This window comes from Chroicocephalus ridibundus, chromosome 5, assembly GCF_963924245.1.
Source record: "Chroicocephalus ridibundus chromosome 5, bChrRid1.1, whole genome shotgun sequence".
Taxonomy (NCBI): Eukaryota; Metazoa; Chordata; class Aves; order Charadriiformes; family Laridae; genus Chroicocephalus; species Chroicocephalus ridibundus.
Window position 1 is genome coordinate 28,498,210 of NC_086288.1, and position 18,746 is coordinate 28,516,955.

Genomic DNA, 18,746 nt, shown 5'->3' on the forward strand with positions numbered 1-18,746 from the left:
CCATTCTCCATTTCCTCCATCAGAGCAGTGTGTGTCTCTCCATACTGCCTTCCTCTGCCGCGAGCCCAAAGCTATGACTCGGGAGAATGACAGCTGATGTGGGCTCTGTTTTGCAGCCAGGCAGCTGCTGGGGTTTGCTTGTCTGGTTAACAGCAGGTGGGGAATTGTTAGGCTAGGCTGCAGCTTGCATTCATGGCATAACCACTGGCACTTACACGCCTCCTGATTTTATATTTTATTTTATTTTATTTTATATTTTATTTTATTTTTTTAAATCAGACTTGAGTGCCCTGCCATCTGTATTGCAGTTTTGTTCATGACAGTTCTGTGGCGTAGGGGAATATGAAGGATGCCCTGAAGCACCCCCATATGTGCAGAGGGACTTTGACGCAAAACCGCCGCACGCTGTATGCTGAACTTCCAGGTATTCAGTTCCACCGGTGGCATTCACAAGCTCATTTGGGTGCCTGCATTCCTTGAGTGTCTAGGATTGGAGTTGAACAGCCACCACTTTTGGGTGAAAAAGGGTATAAAAACCTACCAATGTGAAAATCTGAGAGATGGGTGTGGTTACTTGCAGCAATGCCGTTTGTTTGGTTACTTACTGCTACTTTATGGTCCCAGATTCCTTGTCTTCTGAGTATGGCTGAAATCTAAGCTGTGGGATGGGGCCCTGCATATTCCGTAGGTGGACCCTCATCTCCAGAGTGAGGTGTGTGGGTTTTCCCCTAGTGTAAGTAAAGAGCAATGGTGCGTGCCAGCCCATGCCTTGCAGGTACAACTGTGGGCTCTAACTGCAAAAACTACAACAAAGTTTATCAAGTCTGCTTTATGATCTCAGTTTAAGAAGGGAAAGGATGTCTTCAAAGGTTTTTTTTTTCCTCTTTATCCTCTAGATGCATATCTTTGTATGAAAAGACTTCTGATAACAGCACTTAATCTAGCAAAGCAAGCTATCGCAAGAGTCAAGAGAAGGGGGGGTTGAATTAGAGAAACCTCTGCCAGGCACCAGTCTTTCAGAAAGTTGTTACACCTCATAAAGTTGTTACACCCGTGCGTCTTGCCTTGAACTGCACTGGAGCCAAGGTTACTTTCTGAAGAGCTGCTGTAACCCAACCAAGCTTTGTAAGTTAGTGCCCTGGGGAGAAATGTTCTGGCCTGTCTTCTGCCAGGAGTGAAACCACAGGTTCAAAATGAATCATCTTAGCACTACAGTTGATGAACATGAATACTGGCCGATGAAAAAATACTGCTTTTTGCATATGTTCCTTTTTTTCTTTCACCAGGTTAAGTTCATTCTCTGTAGAGATGGCAACAGTAAACTCTTTCTGATGGTAAAATTTTTCCATGCATTTTTATTTTTTTTTAGACAGCTAATGTGTCTTAGATATCCCGTAGGAGCAAGTGTCTTAGGTCACTTGCATCTGCACACAATTGCATTTTTTACTTTTTGATACTGCTTTGCACTGTGGACTGTACCGACCAGGGAGCATCCGTGTCGGGCAGCCTCAATGGATTCTTCACCTATGTTGAACCCCTGCTGTCTGCGTGTAAGGCGTCTTTGCAGAAGTGAGCTGAGACTTTATTCCTGGATTTTCTCATCTGTAAGGAGAGGCTTATCCAAGTTTTTGCAGTGTCTGTTGAGACCTCTCAAAATCAGGTCTGCTGATTTTTTGTACTAGGAGTATGGCATAAGCTGCCTGTCCCTTCCCCAGGACTGTGTTCTGTCTCCGATAAACTCTGCCCTGCGCTCTCAATGCAGTTCTTAATTTCAGTTACTGCAGCCCAGCGTGTCTAGAGTGGGATGAGACTGAGTACATCCCTCCACTGAGCTTGTTGATGGCTTGTCTCGGGGCCTGTTTCTGGAATGATTCACTTCAGAGCTGCACTTCAGCAATGCTGAAGTTTGTCAGGACGAATGTGGGTTCCAGTAAATGAAGAGGCTGAGCAGTCAGTGTACGTGGTCCTGCCTCCCATTCATTATTAACACTCCCTCAAGCACTGTCAGGACAACTCATGTCATTTTGCTCTTTCTTTTATCACAGTAGAGGTTTCCTACCAAGACCGAAACGTATCTTCAGCATCACTTACATTCCTGCAAGGATTATAGCTTCTTTAATAAAACAAAGGCAGGACGTTAGACTTATTCTCATTCTGCTATATATTAAACTGTTGTTGAAATGCTACAAGTATTTTTTCATAGGCTGAGCGTCCAGCAAGGCCGTACCGCACCCTCATGGAGTGCACCTGAAGATGCACCAGGGACAGGCTACATCTGACCGGTGAGTTACCTCAGCAGAGCGGACAATCTTTGAGCAGTGATGACCCAGAGAAACCTCTCCTGTAACCAGGCCGATCAGCCAGGCCGTCCACAGGATCCTGACAGGAGTTTTGGCTTGCTGATCACTACAGCCACTGTGAATCTCTTAGTATTGTTTTCTTTCTCTGGGATGTCGCCGTTTAAAAAAATATGTATTTTTGAATGGATTATCGGTTGAAGTTCAATAGAATACACAGTGGCAGGTGGAAGGATAGAGTGGTGTTATTTTGCTGATGGGTCAATTAGTGAATCTCCTAATTTACAATGAAGATAATATTTTACAGCACCTACAACAGGTCTTGTGTCAGCTGGGCTCTCAGGCTCTTACAATTTACTTAATCATTCATGCACTGCTGAAGAGACACTTGCTGATGTTTCCTTTTAGTAATGAACATTTGTGTCAGAACGTCTGCTTAGAAACGTGGCTGAAGTGTAGTGAGACACCTTGGGGAAACACGTGGAAATCCTGCAGCAGAAACCAGAGCGTGAATACTGAGCATGAGCAGGGTGGGGAGCAGATGCTTTTATTTTTGTAGAAGTATAATGATTTTACTTGTAGCTTGCACATAATTAACTATGCTGAGATTCAGAAAGTCCCTTTGTGTGTATGGGGGGGGGCTCCATCCCTTCATTTCTGGTCTGGGGCCTTGGCTGGCTGCCTCAGAGCATGGGGGGGTGGCGGTGAATTCTGTATGAATGTGTAAACAAAACCCAAATGAACAAAAGCCCCGTTCTCAACTTGTTGCTCAGCCAGGGTGTAATTTCATACCGTAGAAATTACACTGTCATGGATTATGTACAATTTGTGGGAAAGATTTTGTACACCAACAACAACTGATCTGAGAGATGGGACATGTAAGTCACTGAAAGGGGTTTGGGGTGGGTTTTTTTTGTTGTTGTTGGTTTTTTTTTTTTCTACATTAAAACACCAGGACTCAGAGGAGATACTAAACTATTTGCGTCAAATCCATCCTCAGTTGAAGATCAGAGTGAAAAAAGCAAGTACATCTGTAGTGCAGCAAAAGTATTTCTTCATTAAAGTGCCACTGCGTGTCTTCCCCATTGATTTCTTGCAGCCTTTTGTGTCTGCGCTGCACTCTGTCGGATGGTTGTACTTCTGTGACAGTGGCAAAAGCAGCCGTCCCAGCTGCAAGAGCTGAAAACACTATCGCTTTCTGTATATCAGGGCTCAAGATTAAAGTCGCTTCAGTGACAGCTTTAGCTAGTTTAAATATCTACTGTTATTATACTTCTATTGTGCTACAGTGAGACATTGTGTCTGTCAAACGCTAGCTGCACTTGCTGCCTGAAAAAATGACACAGCCTTAGAAAATTGTGGGGAGATTAAAAAAGGGGGAAAGGAGGAGGAAAAAAAAAAAAAAAGGCAGACACGTTGCCTGGGAGGGCTAGCCTGAAATTTGTCAATGTTTTCACTGGCTAAAGCTTGCTTATGAAAATTCCCTAATAAGCAAATGCTTCACTGATGAAAAACTTGAGCCTGCCCTCTCCTACCCTTCCTGGTCAAGGATCACTAATGCTTTTCTTGCCTTTTAAATCTCACTGATGGTGCCAGGGCTTGAATTTGGCCTTTAAAATTCTAAAATCCTCTTTGCTGTTGTTACCCCGTAACAAGGCAATAGTTTCTTCTGTGCTTTAGTTTTTAGTAAATGGGAATTCCTTGGTTGTGTTCCCAACTGGAACTGGTGCTGTGCTTGGCCGCTGCCGAAACCGGTAACATTGGTGCTTTGGTGCACGTAGAGCCGAGCTTGCAGGGAGCAGCAAAAGCAGAGCACGAGAGTTGCTTTGTTCTGCGTAATCCTGAACTTCCCTGGGCTGGAAGCGGTGGAGTATCACACCATGCATTAGAGATGCAAATACTTGTACATACATAGGCAGACTGTGCTTTTTAAATTTTTTTTTAAATTTATTTCCTGAGGGGAACTATACTCTGGCTTCTAAGTTTGTGTATTTGGCATTGTTGCTGTATTGTTACACACTTTCTTTTCCCTAGGAACCCCAGAGCGTTTCCTTGATGTAACTTCCTGTGCTTTATTTTTGTAAATTTGCTGTTGTGTTAGTTTTTTTTACCATTGATCTCAAATCTCTACATTTTTCCAGGTGCCCTCTCACTGGTGCAAAGGAGCCACTGCCTCGGCAGTACAGGGAGCCTCTGGATCCTTCCGACCCCCTCAAGAAAGGGCCCTTCATCTCCTCTGCGACGGAAACAAGCAACAAACTTCTGAAAAGACTCCAGGTACTGACATGAAGAAACTTTTCATGATTTGTATTCTCTTTTCAGTTTATACGTTGGCTCCTCAGGAATGCTTGCCAGGGGATACATTGACAGCTAGGTTTATAAGAATATAAATGTTTTTTTGGGGGGCTGGAGGGGAACCTCTTAAAGGGAAAAAAAACCAGCTTATACACATTTAGATTTCCAAGTAATTCTCCCCGCTTCATTTCCACGTGTCCAGGTGAGTCTTAAAACATCCCAGCTCCTCTCCTATAAAGCCCGACAGGCTCATGTCCCCCTGTTCATAGACACTGACTGTATTTGCAGATCTGGGAGACATCATATATTTCAAGGTTTTTGCTGTGGTTCAAGTAGCTCTCCAGCAGCCTTTGTATGGAATACAAGGCTGTGTTGCCACACTCAAACAGCAGTCACTGAATATTTATGACTTCATAGCAATACATCTGCATATTTGTGGGAGTGTTTCTAACAGAAATGGGGGTTTTCCCCAAAGAACAGATAATCTCCTGAAAATGTTTAATCAGCCCATTTAAAATAGAAGTTTAATTAGCCTAGAGCTATATGTGGGATACAAACTTGCAAGATGCTGTCATTATTTTAAAATTCCAACATTGTTTTTTGGGCTTATTTTTATTTGTAATGATTCTTGGCACAATAATTTTTGAAATTGGAAAAATAATATGACCCTCAAGACTCTTAAGTCTGAACATCACATCCACTCCCCTCTTCCCAATGTAGGTGTCACACTAACAGGAAGTTAAGTAGCAATATTTATTTATGTTTAAGAGTCTCTGATTATAAGTAGTTTTCAGTTTTTCCTAACTGAACTTTAAGTGCAAGAATCTCTTAGTCCATGCAAAGCAGAGATTTAACACTACTGAGAGCCTGAGGGGAGGTTTGCTATGAACAATTCAGGTTCCTAAAGATGTCTGTGACTAACGCACGACTAAGAGGTTAGTAAAGACGAAGATCTCTGCGGAGGCCAACAGCATGTTTACTGGCGTTTTAGGAAGGCTGTGCAAAGCTCAGATAACTAGGGTGGGGAAACTCTATTTAAGTTCCTACTCATCTGAAAGGTAAAATCCTCTCCTCTACCTCCTCTCTGCAGGTTGCATGAGATCTTTTTTCCTTTTTTGTGTGTATGAAATAGGGCAAGTCATCTTGCGTACTCCTGTAGTGTCGCATGCTCACTTACATTTTGGAGTATATATATCACTGTGCAGATCATTAGACCCATTAACCATATTTATTCCCTTACTCTTTGCTTTTTACGTGCAGTAGAGATTCTTTTGGTTTCTGTCTGGATATCACTTTAGGGAACTTATTAAACAAAACACAGTTTCCTTGTAAACCAAATTCTTGTAATCACTTTAGTGAATTAGTAGATAATTAGTACTGATTTACAGAGTTTGACTTCAGAAATTGTCTTTACTTTGAGTACAATTATTTAAACTAGTAATGGAGTACAATTATTATTCCTAGGAAAAACAAATTTATATACAAAGTTTATACAAAGACGTCTTAACAAAAAGTAAAACCTAAATTTTATGTATTATAACTTCATAATCTTCATAACTTTTCATTATCTTCCTCTCTTGTGCATAAAACCTACTTTTAAACAACTATCAAGCATTATGGAAAAAACTGAAATGAGTTTAAAAATTATTAACCAAAGCACGCAATATATCTAACTTCTCAGCTGGCATCTTGGAAAAAAAAAAAATTGGCAAAGAAAAAATTCAGTGCTGACTTTACAAGAAGTCTTATTAATTTGCTTCAGCGATACTGGATTTCTTCCAGAGTTGGCCCAGGTGAGAGATTCCCAGACACGGAAAGCGCAGCGCGGATCACGCAGCTGTCTCACATCGGTCTGTGCCGCAGCCTGAGGCTGCCAGGGCGCAGCTTGGAGAGCCGCGGGATGCCCAGCAGAGGAAAGCGATGCACAGCCCGCTGAAGAATGGCACTGTAAGAAATAATGAGAAATGCGCGATACTCCATAGACTGGCCATGTTTGTTTAGAATATAGATCAAGCAACTGTATTGGCTGAAATGAGAAAATCAAACCCACAGTCTACTCCTTCAGATCCACCAGCTGGATCTCGGCTCTGTTATTCTCCTCCCCCCTTGCATGAGGGAAGTGTGATGATCTACGGGTCGGCGTGAGCAACATAGCTAACAACTCTGCACTGCACGCGGAGGCTCAGCTGTTTGGAGAGTCAGAATATTAGAAATAGAAATGTAGTTTTTTGAATGGTTTATCAGCAGTTTTTTGCAATAATCAAACATGCAAAAATCTCCCTGCAATTAGTCGGGTTTTTTTTTTTTTTTTTTTTTTTTTTTTACAAGAAAGGTCCAGTCCTCCTAAGACGTATACACAGTATTGTTGTGTACACCACTAAATGTATTTTATCACTTTTAGAAAAAATACTGGAGTCTTAAAAAAAAACAAAACAAAAAAAAGACTTCATTGTGTTGCATTTGTACTGAAAGCATACATTTCAGACATAGAGTTAGTTTCTCAGAGGATTTTAGAATTTCACCTTAAATGCATGTTATGCAGCGCAGGCAGGTAAATGAACATTCCCTTTCCAACGCTGTTATTTTCCTGTGCATATGATCTCCTTGAAAGTGGTGTAAAAGAGAGAAGAAAAACCCCCAGCCCCCAAACCGCCAAGTTTTTTTAATCTTTCCATTCTACTACTTTAGAGGCTCGTGTGCTGCAGCTGTACAGAAACTCTTTGCTTTTCAAATAATAGTATATTTAGTCCTACGGTATTTTAAGGCCTCTGAACCCATCTGAAGACAGAAAGCGGCAAAAGAGCTATGGAGAGGCCATGCTTTGCAGAAGAGGAGAACCTGGGAGTTTGTTGTGGATAATTCACAAACAGAACTGATTGAATGTGCTGGATAAATCATATTCTGTAAGTTCTCCCACATCTAATTCCCCTTCTGTCTCCCACAGAACAATTTTCTGAAAGTGACAGAGATCACCTATTCTGATCCCAGGGGTAATTCCCGCTCCCCCCCTTGCATGATTCATCTCACTCTCGCAATCTGCAATTTATAAGCACCTCTGCTATTACCAAATTTTTCATCATAGTCTTCTCCAGCTTCAGAGTTTTTGGTGTTCAAAGCTTTTTACCCATTTAGTGTAGGTGACTGCAGCTCCACGCAAGGAAACGGCTCTGTTGTTAGGAAAGCCCAGGTAGGAGTTGAGCTGCCTCTTGAAGGAGGAGTGACATTTTTTCATTTTCAGGTCACCTCATTTTTGAGGTCTTGTGAGAACTTTGGAGGAGGGGGGGCCTGAACAAGTGTTTTCGAGGATAAGCAGCAGCAGAGGAGGTACCTGTTGTTTTATGGTGTGGGTACTGTATTCCGATGAGCGAGAGGGCAGCTGGCTCCAGAAATGAGACATGGAAACAGAGTTCTCACAAGGAGCAACTGCCCTCTCCTTTACATGACAGAAGGGCGGCAGAAGAGACCTCCCTGAACATCATCCATTTTCAGTGCCATAAAAATAACATTACAACTATATAAAATGTCATTCCCTCCACTTGGAAAAGTGGGAGAGGCAAACTGAATCAAAGTAGCTTAGCTAACAAAGCCTTCAAAATTACATTTGTCATCAGGAGTAAATTGTATCATTTTGTTAATGTGTAAAACTATTATTTAATGGAAAATTAAAAATACTACTCAAATCTAAAATGGAAAACTTTAATTTTGAAACTTTCGGGTCCTAAGCTCACTTGAAGGAAAGGAAACGGAAGAAGAAAATCTAACTCTGACTTTTGGAGCTGTTCACCACAGACTGTCCTTGCAGAGATCAACAAACTGAAGAAATCCCGTGCCTAAGAAAACCAAGGGACTGGAAATTTGTTAAAAATCTCAAGGAAAAGATCTGCACATACATTAACAGAATGCAGACATCCTTGTTCTCAGCCTTAAACTTTTAATGATTATCCTTCCATGCATAAGAAAGGTTGCGTGACTCCTTCATTTTCAGAGGAATTAGCAAAATAAGAAATTTTCCAGGTGATTACTTCACTGTACCCTATTCTCAGAATAAATGCAAGATAATTCACAAAGTTACAACCTCAGATACTGATCTAAGTTCAGTTCCTGGTAAGTTAGCACAGATGTTGAAAACTGAACTGATTTTAAAAAAAAGAAAACAACACAAAAAACCACCACCAACCCCCCAAAAATGCCGTAAGACAGATTTATTTATTTTTATCTCCTAGCAGCAAGCCTAATGATCAAGTTCCATTCAAAGGTGGACATAACAGCTTTAAAACTACTATGAGATATACATGGAAGCACACAGGTAGCAAATAGTAACTAAACCCCCCAACTATTAAACATCTCATTAGATGCCCAAACCCAAGAAGCTCACAATCACTAACACAACAAACATCAGAAAAGTCTGTTGTTTGTGGGGACAGTATGATGAGGTGCAAGCTTTCCACCACTTAAATGACCAGTGGTCTCTTGGTTAATCAGCATTTCTGGACGCATCCTTGCATCTACACCTTTCAACTTTATTTCGATACTCAATGGGTTCGATACTGCATGTGTGATCCGTACGTAGGCCTACACTCTAATACAGCTTTTAGTTGCATAAGCTTAACTAGTTGCAACAACTAATGGGAGCTCTCTTCAGCTGCACCCACAAGTCAGGTAAGTGTCTAACTGCTGGCAAATCTGCCCTGCAGTAACAAGAATAGGTTGACGCCTGACAAAAAAAGTGTTCTAGTATAAACCAGAATGTAGGATGATTAAGGTTCATCTTGTGAAATCAGACCTCCGAAATGCACTTCCATTCTTTTGTTACAGAAATGCACTCTGAGGGAAAGGACTTCCACAAGCATTAGTTTCCATGACAAATAATGTCTGTGTGTGTTCATATGCACGCTCTTACCTCTGTTAATTAGGCATCTGTTCCTTGTCTGCTGGGTTCCTACTTGGAGACTAAAAAGAAATAGATGCAATTAATAGTCATGTATAGCAATGACAAATTAGGCTAGTGCAGAATCTCTTTCAAAGGTGAATAATTCACAAAACACGTACCTAGGATGAGTCACCTTTTATGTGTTTTACTTCAAATGTGAACACAGTGAATACGACACGTGTCGCTGGGAGCAGGGGAGCAAGAGACATCCACAAAAATAGGCAGGTGTTGTGTGGGAGAATGACATGAGGTGGATTTTGTACAAATCTTACTTCTAACAGCATGGCTGGTCTTTATTGGTGGCAATTAGGAGAGGCTGAGGGGTACAGGGATATTCAGTTGTCTTGGTGAACGCCTCAGTCAACAGTTTGACTGTGGCCTTGTCTCACGAAGACCTGATTTGGTGACAAATGGGCAGGAAACTGATTTTTGTTATTTTTCATTATTTTAAATTTGAGCATGATGTGAAGCTACAAAATACTTACGAAACTGGAAATAAGCCAGGCTAAAAATGTAGCTTCACAAGTCCATTGGACACTATCGCAAACTACCAGCGACCATTTCTAAACTACAATTGTAAATTGTACGCTATTGTAAACTAGTACAACTACCAAGTAGCTTCAAGACTAGAGGTCCTGATTGAAATCCATACTGTTGAAGTCATGAAGAAAAAAAATAATCTCTTCTATGACTTCCCACTCTCCGCACATAACTTGTACGCACTTCAGGATCCCAAGTTATTTCAACTTTGCTAACTGTCCCAGGTTGAGTAAAGAAGCTTGAGTTCCCATGGATCCAAATGTCAAAATTAGGGTCTATCTCTGTTCATCTTCCTATTGACCTATCGGAGACAATGGACATTGTGGACAATGGACACGTGCTCCAAATTAAGTGCTGCTTTTATAGTTTTCAGGGAACTCCGATGAGACACTACCTGCAAGCTGGAGTGGCATCAACTGATGAATAAGCAATCTGTTAGCAACTTGGACTGAAAACAAGGTGCTGATGAGGGCTGAGGAGTGAAGCCAGACGTTTAGGATAGCAACATAATCAATAACCTGCCAGGCTGTGAAAGGTGCATAGTGCTCTTTTGAGTGTTTTTTGGATGAAGTTGAGGAAGAGATTTGGTCTTTGGCAACTGGTTGAGCAAACTTAATTAACTCAGACTTGCTTTACTGTCATAGGCACCTACAAATCGAAAATCAAACTCTGGAAGAAGAAATTCTGTGGAGGATGCCTTTGCTGCAGTGGATGACCTGGCTGTTTGCAGTGCCTTTCAGGAGTGGGTCAGTATTAAACAGTCTGTAGCAACGGAGAGTAAAGTTGAGGATAGGATATGAAGGCTGTTTTCAGTCTAAGTACCTACTGATTGTAACAGCTAAGAAATAAATGGTTTCAGTTGAGTTGCCTGTGGAAAAAGCTTTTGACCTTTCCACAGTAGGCCACCTACCTTGCCAGTCTCCCCAAGGATCCCAAGACTGGAACAGATGCAAAGACTGAGCTGCTTGTTTGCCCGAGTATATTTGTTACTGGAGGACTACTTAAGCATCTGACAAGTTTCCCAAGACCCACCTTCATTTAAAACTATTATGTAAGTTGCTGTCATTGAAATAATAATAATAATAATAAGAAAAAAAATAAAAAAGTCAAGCCTAACATTTGCTTAAGGCAGTACTCTCTTCTGAAGTCCATCTGTGTTATAGTTTGTCTTCTGCGGCCTTTGTCTTGCTCATTACGTAGCAAGGAAGCAGCAACACCTACTACTCAATTCTTGCTACGCCAAGAGTGGAGAACGGAGCACCAGTCATTCCCGGTTTTGATGAGGAATCTTACACTATACTAGCCAAAGACCAAGTTCAAGGTTCTACAGAGATTAGATAGGAGGGAATAGCCAACTACAAGCAATTCAAACCATTTTGTGTAGTTTCTGCAATCTTGCACTTATTTTTAGATGCTGGATGACTAAATCTGTGGGATGTGGCACATAAGGTGCCATAATGTAACTGCAATAGAAGGCAGATTTTGAAATCTCATTTTCAGAAACAGCTAAATGAGATTCACATAGGGAATTCAAATGTCCAAAGATGTGACAGGCATCATATAGGTTTTTAAAAAATTCCTGTGTGCTAGAAAGTATGGACATGGAATACATATGAAAGCTGCTTATCTTTTAAGACTTTAAATGAAACTTGTCTAGTCAACCTTACATAAATGTTGTCTAAGCTGCTGCCGTTCATTCTGTTAGTGGACATGCACAAACCCAAGACCCTCAAGCCTTATTTCATGCTTAAGGGTATAGGCCAGGAATCAGTTACCACAGAGTAAGCTGAGGCCTAACCATGTTTCTACGCTCAGGCCTTGTGGGACCCCGCAGCAGCAGCACGTGTCCGCCTTAGTGTGAGAGCAGCACACATCCGCCGCACTGTGGGTGTGTTCTGGCTGTCCCCATTTGGTAATGTCTCCCAGGAGACCTCAACTGTTCCAATTCTGTTGTCTCCATTCTTCCTTGTCTCCTACTCTGTAGTATTTCACGGTTGGCCAGGCGGCTTTCCAAATAGTTATAAGCCTCGCTTATAGATAAAGTTTCCCATAGGCAATAGGGTACTACCCGTTCAGTACCTCCCTGGTGTCAGGATAGATGCCATGGAAAACTGTAAATATCTTACAAAATCTGGGCCACTCAGATTTCAAAACGGAGCTTTTGTCCCCAAATAATTTATGTATTTTCATGAAATTTTTTAAAGGTAATTTTTGTTGTTGTTGTTCTGCTGGGTAGCACCTTGATTCCCTTCTTGGAAAAAAGATATTATCAATGTCTATGGGCAAGACCATACATATATTATATAGTAATGAGCTAAATCGTTGTCTGTGCCTGTACTTTCTGCAAATGAACATTCTACATGCTTAGTCCTTATTCAGTTGTTCTTAAAATAGGTTTTTGTAGATATTTCACTCCAAGAGTGACAGAACTTTTTGCTCTGCAGTTGATTTTTTCTTTTGGGGTGTTATTCAGTCCTATATTAAACTGTTGCAAAATAAGACATGAACTTTGAGATAGCATCAAATGTTATAATGGAAGACTGAATTGAGTGCCACTATCATTAATAACTTTCATTACTGTGGAGGCGAGATCAAACTTACCAAGAAACTAAAAATTATGTTCCATACTAATTTATAGGAGATATTGTCTTTTCTCATTAAAATAAAATCAAATTCCTTTTCTAGCAGGCTTCTGATGTGGTATCTTTAAATCCTCCATCAAGTCCTCAAAAACTGTCTACAAAAAAGACTATCCAAATCCTGATGTCAAACATGGAATCTGGAGAGGGAGGCCCATGTTTTTAAAGGTACAGATGGAGTCTGTATACAGAAGTAAAAACCAGAAATCTGAGAACTGCTAATATTCATACATACCGCTTTATTATATGGCACGTGGAACAAAAGGTCTCTAAAATGAATGCTCTCTGGTCTGCTTTCCTTAGGAACTATGAAAGAGAAAAGAATGTGATTATCATTTTTGTTTCAGGCAGTTTATTTATGTCTGGACTGAGGCAGTGGTCTTCTAAGATCCTTCTTTCACTCTTGCCATCAATATGCCTCCAGCTGTAAAGGCAGTTCCATCTTTTAGAAGGTCTTATTTTCAAGAATCTAAATCTTTGATAATAAAGTGCACTGATAATAAAGTTGGACAAGTCAGGGGCCTCCCTAATGATTCTTCCCATTGTATTTCTGCAGTGCAGAGCTGCTGATTTATATGCATCACAGGCTATGAGACAGTGTAACGGAGGGTGGAGAGGTTAGGATCAGAAGGGAACATAGCGATCATTATCTGAGTTACTGGATAATTTCACAAAATTTACAATTCTAGTGTTGATACTATGTTTCTACTGGTACGATTCAATAACCAGCCAGCTACAGAGGCAGGACTGATGTGGCCTTAAAGGAGAGCCCTACAGACAAATACTTTCCAAGAATCACCCTCATGTCATCATGAGCATTTCCTTCCATGAGCCTATAGAAAACAGAGCGTAGGAACAAACGCAGTGATCCCAGGCCCTCGGGCTTTGAGTGCCTTCTGAAGGCTTATGGACTGAGCCTGTTCATGTGCTCAGGATGCTGTACCCCGGTCGACCACGGAGGATATTAAACCTGAAATATAAATGGTACGGACTGCAACTCGGCCACTGGGCCAGGAAGAATTTACCTTAATTACAGCGTCTCACAAGTCCACAGAAACATAACGCTGTCTAACAGAATAATGAAAGCAGCACTGTGGATTACTTTTCTCTCTTGCAGTAAGGAAATAACACGTTTAGGTGATACTTTTAAATACTGATATACAAATGGTACTAACTCCAACGTGAAAAAGAAATACGAAATTTCCCTTCCAAGAATGCTTATGTACTGAATTCTACAGAAATCATAGGCCTAAAGTCAATACCATCTCATACGATCTTTTCATAACAAGAGAAAATCATTTGCAGGAAATGCAGGTGATTTATACTGCTGCAGGTGACATTCAATCACAAAGGGAAAAAAGCATCTTAAATGACCAATGGTACAGCTTTCATTAATGACTCACAATACGAAAATGCTGTAGCAGTGGAAAATTCATCAAGAATTTGCAAGTGCAAATTGATAGCTGATTTACAAATAAAATATTGAAGTCATCAAGTGAATTGTCCTAAAGAAATCATCTACCCTAATTGTGCCGAAGCAGTAGGAAGTGGGCTACAGAAAAGCTGAGCCACAAAGACTTGGTAAATTTTCTGCCCCATTAACTCTCAGTGAGCTCGTCTTTGGGATGAAATCTTGACCCTGCTGAAGGCCTGATTACACTAAAATAATTTAAATGTGGTCAAATACAAAAAACGCTCATTACAAATTCAATGCCTGATCCAAAAATCTGCATGTGCTTTGGATCAGACCTTTGCAGTATACCTACAGTTCAAGGCTTCAGTGTTCTGAAAGGCAAAGGAAGTGCAACTTACCGTTCGGATTTTCCTTTTCCAGTCTGTTTCCAGCAGTGGTGTCTCTAAGGTGGTGCGCTTTTTCCTGTAAGTAAAAAACAAGCATAAAACCAGCAGCAGAAATCAGTACCGGAAGTTTACTGTAGAAATAATGAGTAACTATATAAAGTTGGAGTCTTTAGCATTCTGAACACCAAGTTTCTCTCTCTCTCCAGAAAAATAATTTTAAAAGATTGAAAAAAGTCTGTGGTGCACTGAAAGTAGATGCTAATTTTACATTTTAGACCTAAGAGTCTTGTGGAGTTTTTCCTATCAGTAAGTTACATCAATTCTGGCATTAGATTAGGCTTGGGAGTTTTTGCTTTGGACAAGCGATTTTTCCTCAAAAATCCCAGTGAGAACCAGGCAACTGCAGTGATATCATGAAGTAAATTTATCATGTTCTTGTTGGGGTAACAGTGAAAGACTTTTTCGTGGTATGAACCCAAAAAAAAGTCCCACATGCAATGCAGGTTATAAACCACCACTAGAAAGTAGCTTTTTCCCCAAAGCGGTGAAAACAGACCAAGTAAATCCTCCTTGAAATACAGGTTTACAACTTAGTGCTGCCATCTTTGCACAGATTAAACATCATCTTCCTCCACAAGTAATTCCCGTGACTGACAGAGCAATACCAGCAACTCCCACCTGCGTGCTTGGCCGCAGGCAAATTCGGAAGGGGGCATCCACCCTACTCTGGCACTGCTGCCGACCAGCTTGTGCTGTGCTGCTGGTGCCCGGCCTGGGAACTGGGCTCCTACACCATCCTGAGCCCTTGCACTTCTGCTGCTGAGTGTTCCACTGTGATGACAAAGCTCATGCTATTTCTTCAGTAAATGGAAACACAAAGAGCATTTAATCTCTCCTCGTCGGCAGCATCTGCTAGCTCTCCCACTCTGTAGAGCAGTAGACTAGCTTTGGTTTTCCTCTTTCTACTAAATGCACTTAAAGGACAACAAGAAAATATTTTTGTTAATGCATGACCTCATATAAAATGAGGGCATAACCTCTTCCTCCAGCTGTCTTGTTAAAAGTAATTAACAAACCTCCTCACCGCGCCTTTCTCCTTAGCTTCTAGCTTTGATGCAATTCAGTGACTCAGTGTGTGGGCTTTTTAAAACCTGGTTTTGTGCACCTCAATTTACTCCATACATTGACTATAAAGGAGCTGAACAGCGCTGCTAACAATTGGGAATTTCACTAAGTCGATTCCACACTTTTAGATAGGCATAAAGCCTGATGTAAGTCGATATATATCAACAACGTACGCTTGAAATAGTTATGTTTCTGTTAGCTGACACTGTTCAATAGCTCATTTAGTTTCTTCAGCTATGAAGGTTTGTGGTTTCATAAAAGATGCATAGACCTAAGCATCGCCTAGCAGTTTAGAACAAAAGTCTTAACAGATGAACACATTTAACTCAGGATTTTAACCAAACGCAACAGCACCTGAAGTTAGGCAAAATAAATTCAGGAAGCCTCTCAAGTCATCAAACAACAGTGGAAACATATCTAGAAGATTCAGAACCATAAGCAGCAAGCTCCTTGTGAGCTGATGGGCCTATAAATCACGACTCTTTATTTTTGACCTCACATGTAGGAGTCAAAATAGAAGAGTTTGTTTTTTGGAACTTCTGATCAAGATTCCCTGTCAAGAAACATAAATATCAGACTCATACCTGTCGAGTGGGCTGTAGTCTCTGTTTTTCATTCTGCCACTGTTTAAATCTGTCAAGAGCACCATCCGCAGAAATTGCCCCCTTTTTCACCTGTTCCTGCAAGTGGATGAGTTCTTCCTGCTCAGCACGGCTGTTGTGTTTCACAGTGCTATCACTTACTGTGTCAAGGTGGCCTCTGTGTGCTGCCACAAAATGTAGAAAGATAAAGGTAGAAAATATTATTAACCCTTTTCATTCCTTTCTCCTTATGATGCAAGCACTTTTTTTGACAAAAGCATGTAAGCAGCGATTTTATAATCTGCCATCAATGAAAACATACTGCCTTTAGGGTGGCTCCCTCCCTCCCTTTTCTTCTTTCTGTTCAGTTTTGTTCATTTCTTTGGGGTTTTTGTTTTTTTTCAATGAGAGAAATGCAACAAATCAATGAAGATTATACCATTACCCTTTGGCCACAGAGTAGCATCTTAAACTTTGCATTCATTACTATTGCCCTGATCCATGGATTCTCCGTTAGTGTCAGTTCAAATAAGAATTTCCTTCTAGCACTAAAGCTATAGTACCGACATTTTAAAGGAAATTGTTGCTATGTTAAGACAAAAAATATCCACAGTGCCTTGTTTCCCATTCCTTCTCCAACTTCACACATTACATTTCGCAGAAGCTGGGGCTGAAATTTGGGCAGAAAGCATTTTGAAATTTTACGTGATTTCCTTCCCCCACATTATTAAATACATCGCAGCGACAAGAAAACATTACAGCCTAGTCCTCCTAGAGATTACAACACGGGTGCACAACTGAAGAGAAATGACAGGGAGACGCGTGTTACCAGATTCACAGCCTGGCCCAGGGAGGTGTAGCACCGCCTTTCTGCAGGGTATTGATACTGAAACAGCCGATCCAGAACACATGAGCAGCCCAGTACGAGGCTGTTGCAAAGGTGCCATAAAGCACCTGTTTCACTGCACAAAGAATGCAGCCAGGATAAAAGTTTAAACTGTAAGCATGATTTGGGTCAGTTTTTCTGCTGTGTTATGCAACAATATCTTTATTTTAAGAGAGGAAGGACTGTGCAAAGGGAAATATACCAAGGGACTCAAAAACAAGCTACTGTGGCTTCTCCCACTCCCTCCTTTTGATCATACTAGCACATATTAGGCATGAATCTGTACTCTTCTGCACCTCAGCTAAATGTTTCTATTTTGATGGAGTAATGACCCTAATGCCTTGCATCTGTTAAGACTGTTTAGAAATCAGACCAGTTTAGGTAAAACGGCATTTATCATATCAGCAAAAGCGTGTGTGTGTGTGTGTGTGTGTTTCCTCAGACCCAAAAAACCTACTCTTGTTTTGTCATAGAATAGTCGGGTTGGAAGGGACCTTTAAAGGTCATCTAGGCCAGCCGCCCCCCCTGCAATAAGCAGGGACATCTTCAACTGGATCAGGTTGCTCAGAGCCCCGTCCAACCTGTCCTGCAATGTTTCCAGGGATGGGGCATCTACCACCTCTCTGGGCAACCTGTGCCAGAGTTTCACCACCCTCAGTCCACCCATCAGATCTATATGTCTCCAATTGAGAGAGAAGGATGTTGTTGTGGGGGACTGTGTCAAAGGCCTTACAGAAGTCCAGATAGACAACATCTGTAGCTCTTCCCTTGTCCACTGATGTAGTCACTCCATCATAAAAGGCCACTAGGTTGCTTTGCAGAGGTATGCTACCAATATTCTAACATAGTAAGACCTAGAAGGTCCTGTATTCTTTTCCTAAGTGGTTTAGCATTCATGAAAAGTAGTGTCATTCATGAAAAGTAGTGTCAGCACTTGGGGACTGCAGTTCCCCACTGCAGAAATAAATAGGTGATTACGTGCTGCTCTGCATGCTTTAATCCTGACCTGTTCCTTGTTAGTGGAAGAGGGAGGAAAAGTCATCACTCGGTGTTCATGCATTTTGTACATAACATTGTCAATTATTTTAGAGTACCACTAATGCAATTTATGGTAGCAACATTTTGACGTGCTACAACTCAAATAACAAGTGGACTGCCATGAGTCCATTTTACATGGATGTTGGGGTACCCAGAAGAGAACTGTTCCTCCCCACGCTATTGCTTTTCCACGGCTGGCACTAATGCACAGCTGAGCCCTCCTGTCCTTCCTCTTCTTGGTTTTAATCACAATGAGGGAAGGAAATAGAAAAGCATAAAGTAACTCTGACTCTACAAATCTTTCCCACAAGACTGTAACTTTTATTTTTCTTTCTTTAATCTGATCTCCTAATGCTGCAATATCATTAAGGATATAAATCATATGTGGGAACACAGATGCTAAATCAGTCAAAACCAAGTCACAGCAAATCTCTCCTAGTTCTACTGAAAAGCATCAAGGCAGTTAAAAAGCTAAATTAAATTCTGTACCGGGCTTCCTGGCATCGCAGTACATCCTGTCGTTGTCACTGAGCACTCGAGTGGCCTTTTGCTGAAACACTACAACAAAATTAAGAATATAAGGAAGTTGGTGAAAAACGGCAATAAACAACATCA

At 41.1% G+C, this 18,746-nt stretch overlaps 1 protein-coding gene across 6 annotated transcripts in view; it reads right to left on the reverse strand.

Annotated features, from left to right (window-relative positions):
• Positions 1-5,268: 5,268 nt before the first annotated feature.
• BANK1 (B cell scaffold protein with ankyrin repeats 1) overlaps positions 5,269-18,746 on the reverse strand; it is a 160,790-nt gene continuing 147,312 nt past the window's right edge. For 3 of the 6 annotated variants that reach the window (XM_063336895.1, XM_063336894.1, XM_063336900.1), the window contains 6 exons: positions 18,621-18,689; positions 16,211-16,392; positions 14,514-14,577; positions 12,937-13,007; positions 9,493-9,542; positions 5,271-6,537 (listed from right to left, as the gene is read on the reverse strand). In XM_063336895.1, the coding sequence (XP_063192965.1) occupies positions 9,498-9,542; positions 12,937-13,007; positions 14,514-14,577; positions 16,211-16,392; positions 18,621-18,689 (431 nt within the window). In that variant the 3' untranslated portion in view covers positions 5,271-6,537; positions 9,493-9,497. Of the gene's footprint in view, positions 6,538-9,492; positions 9,543-12,936; positions 13,008-14,513; positions 14,578-16,210; positions 16,393-18,620; positions 18,690-18,746 lie in introns of all 6 variants that reach the window. The other 3 variants (XM_063336897.1, XM_063336899.1, XM_063336896.1) reach the window with 3 other exon arrangements.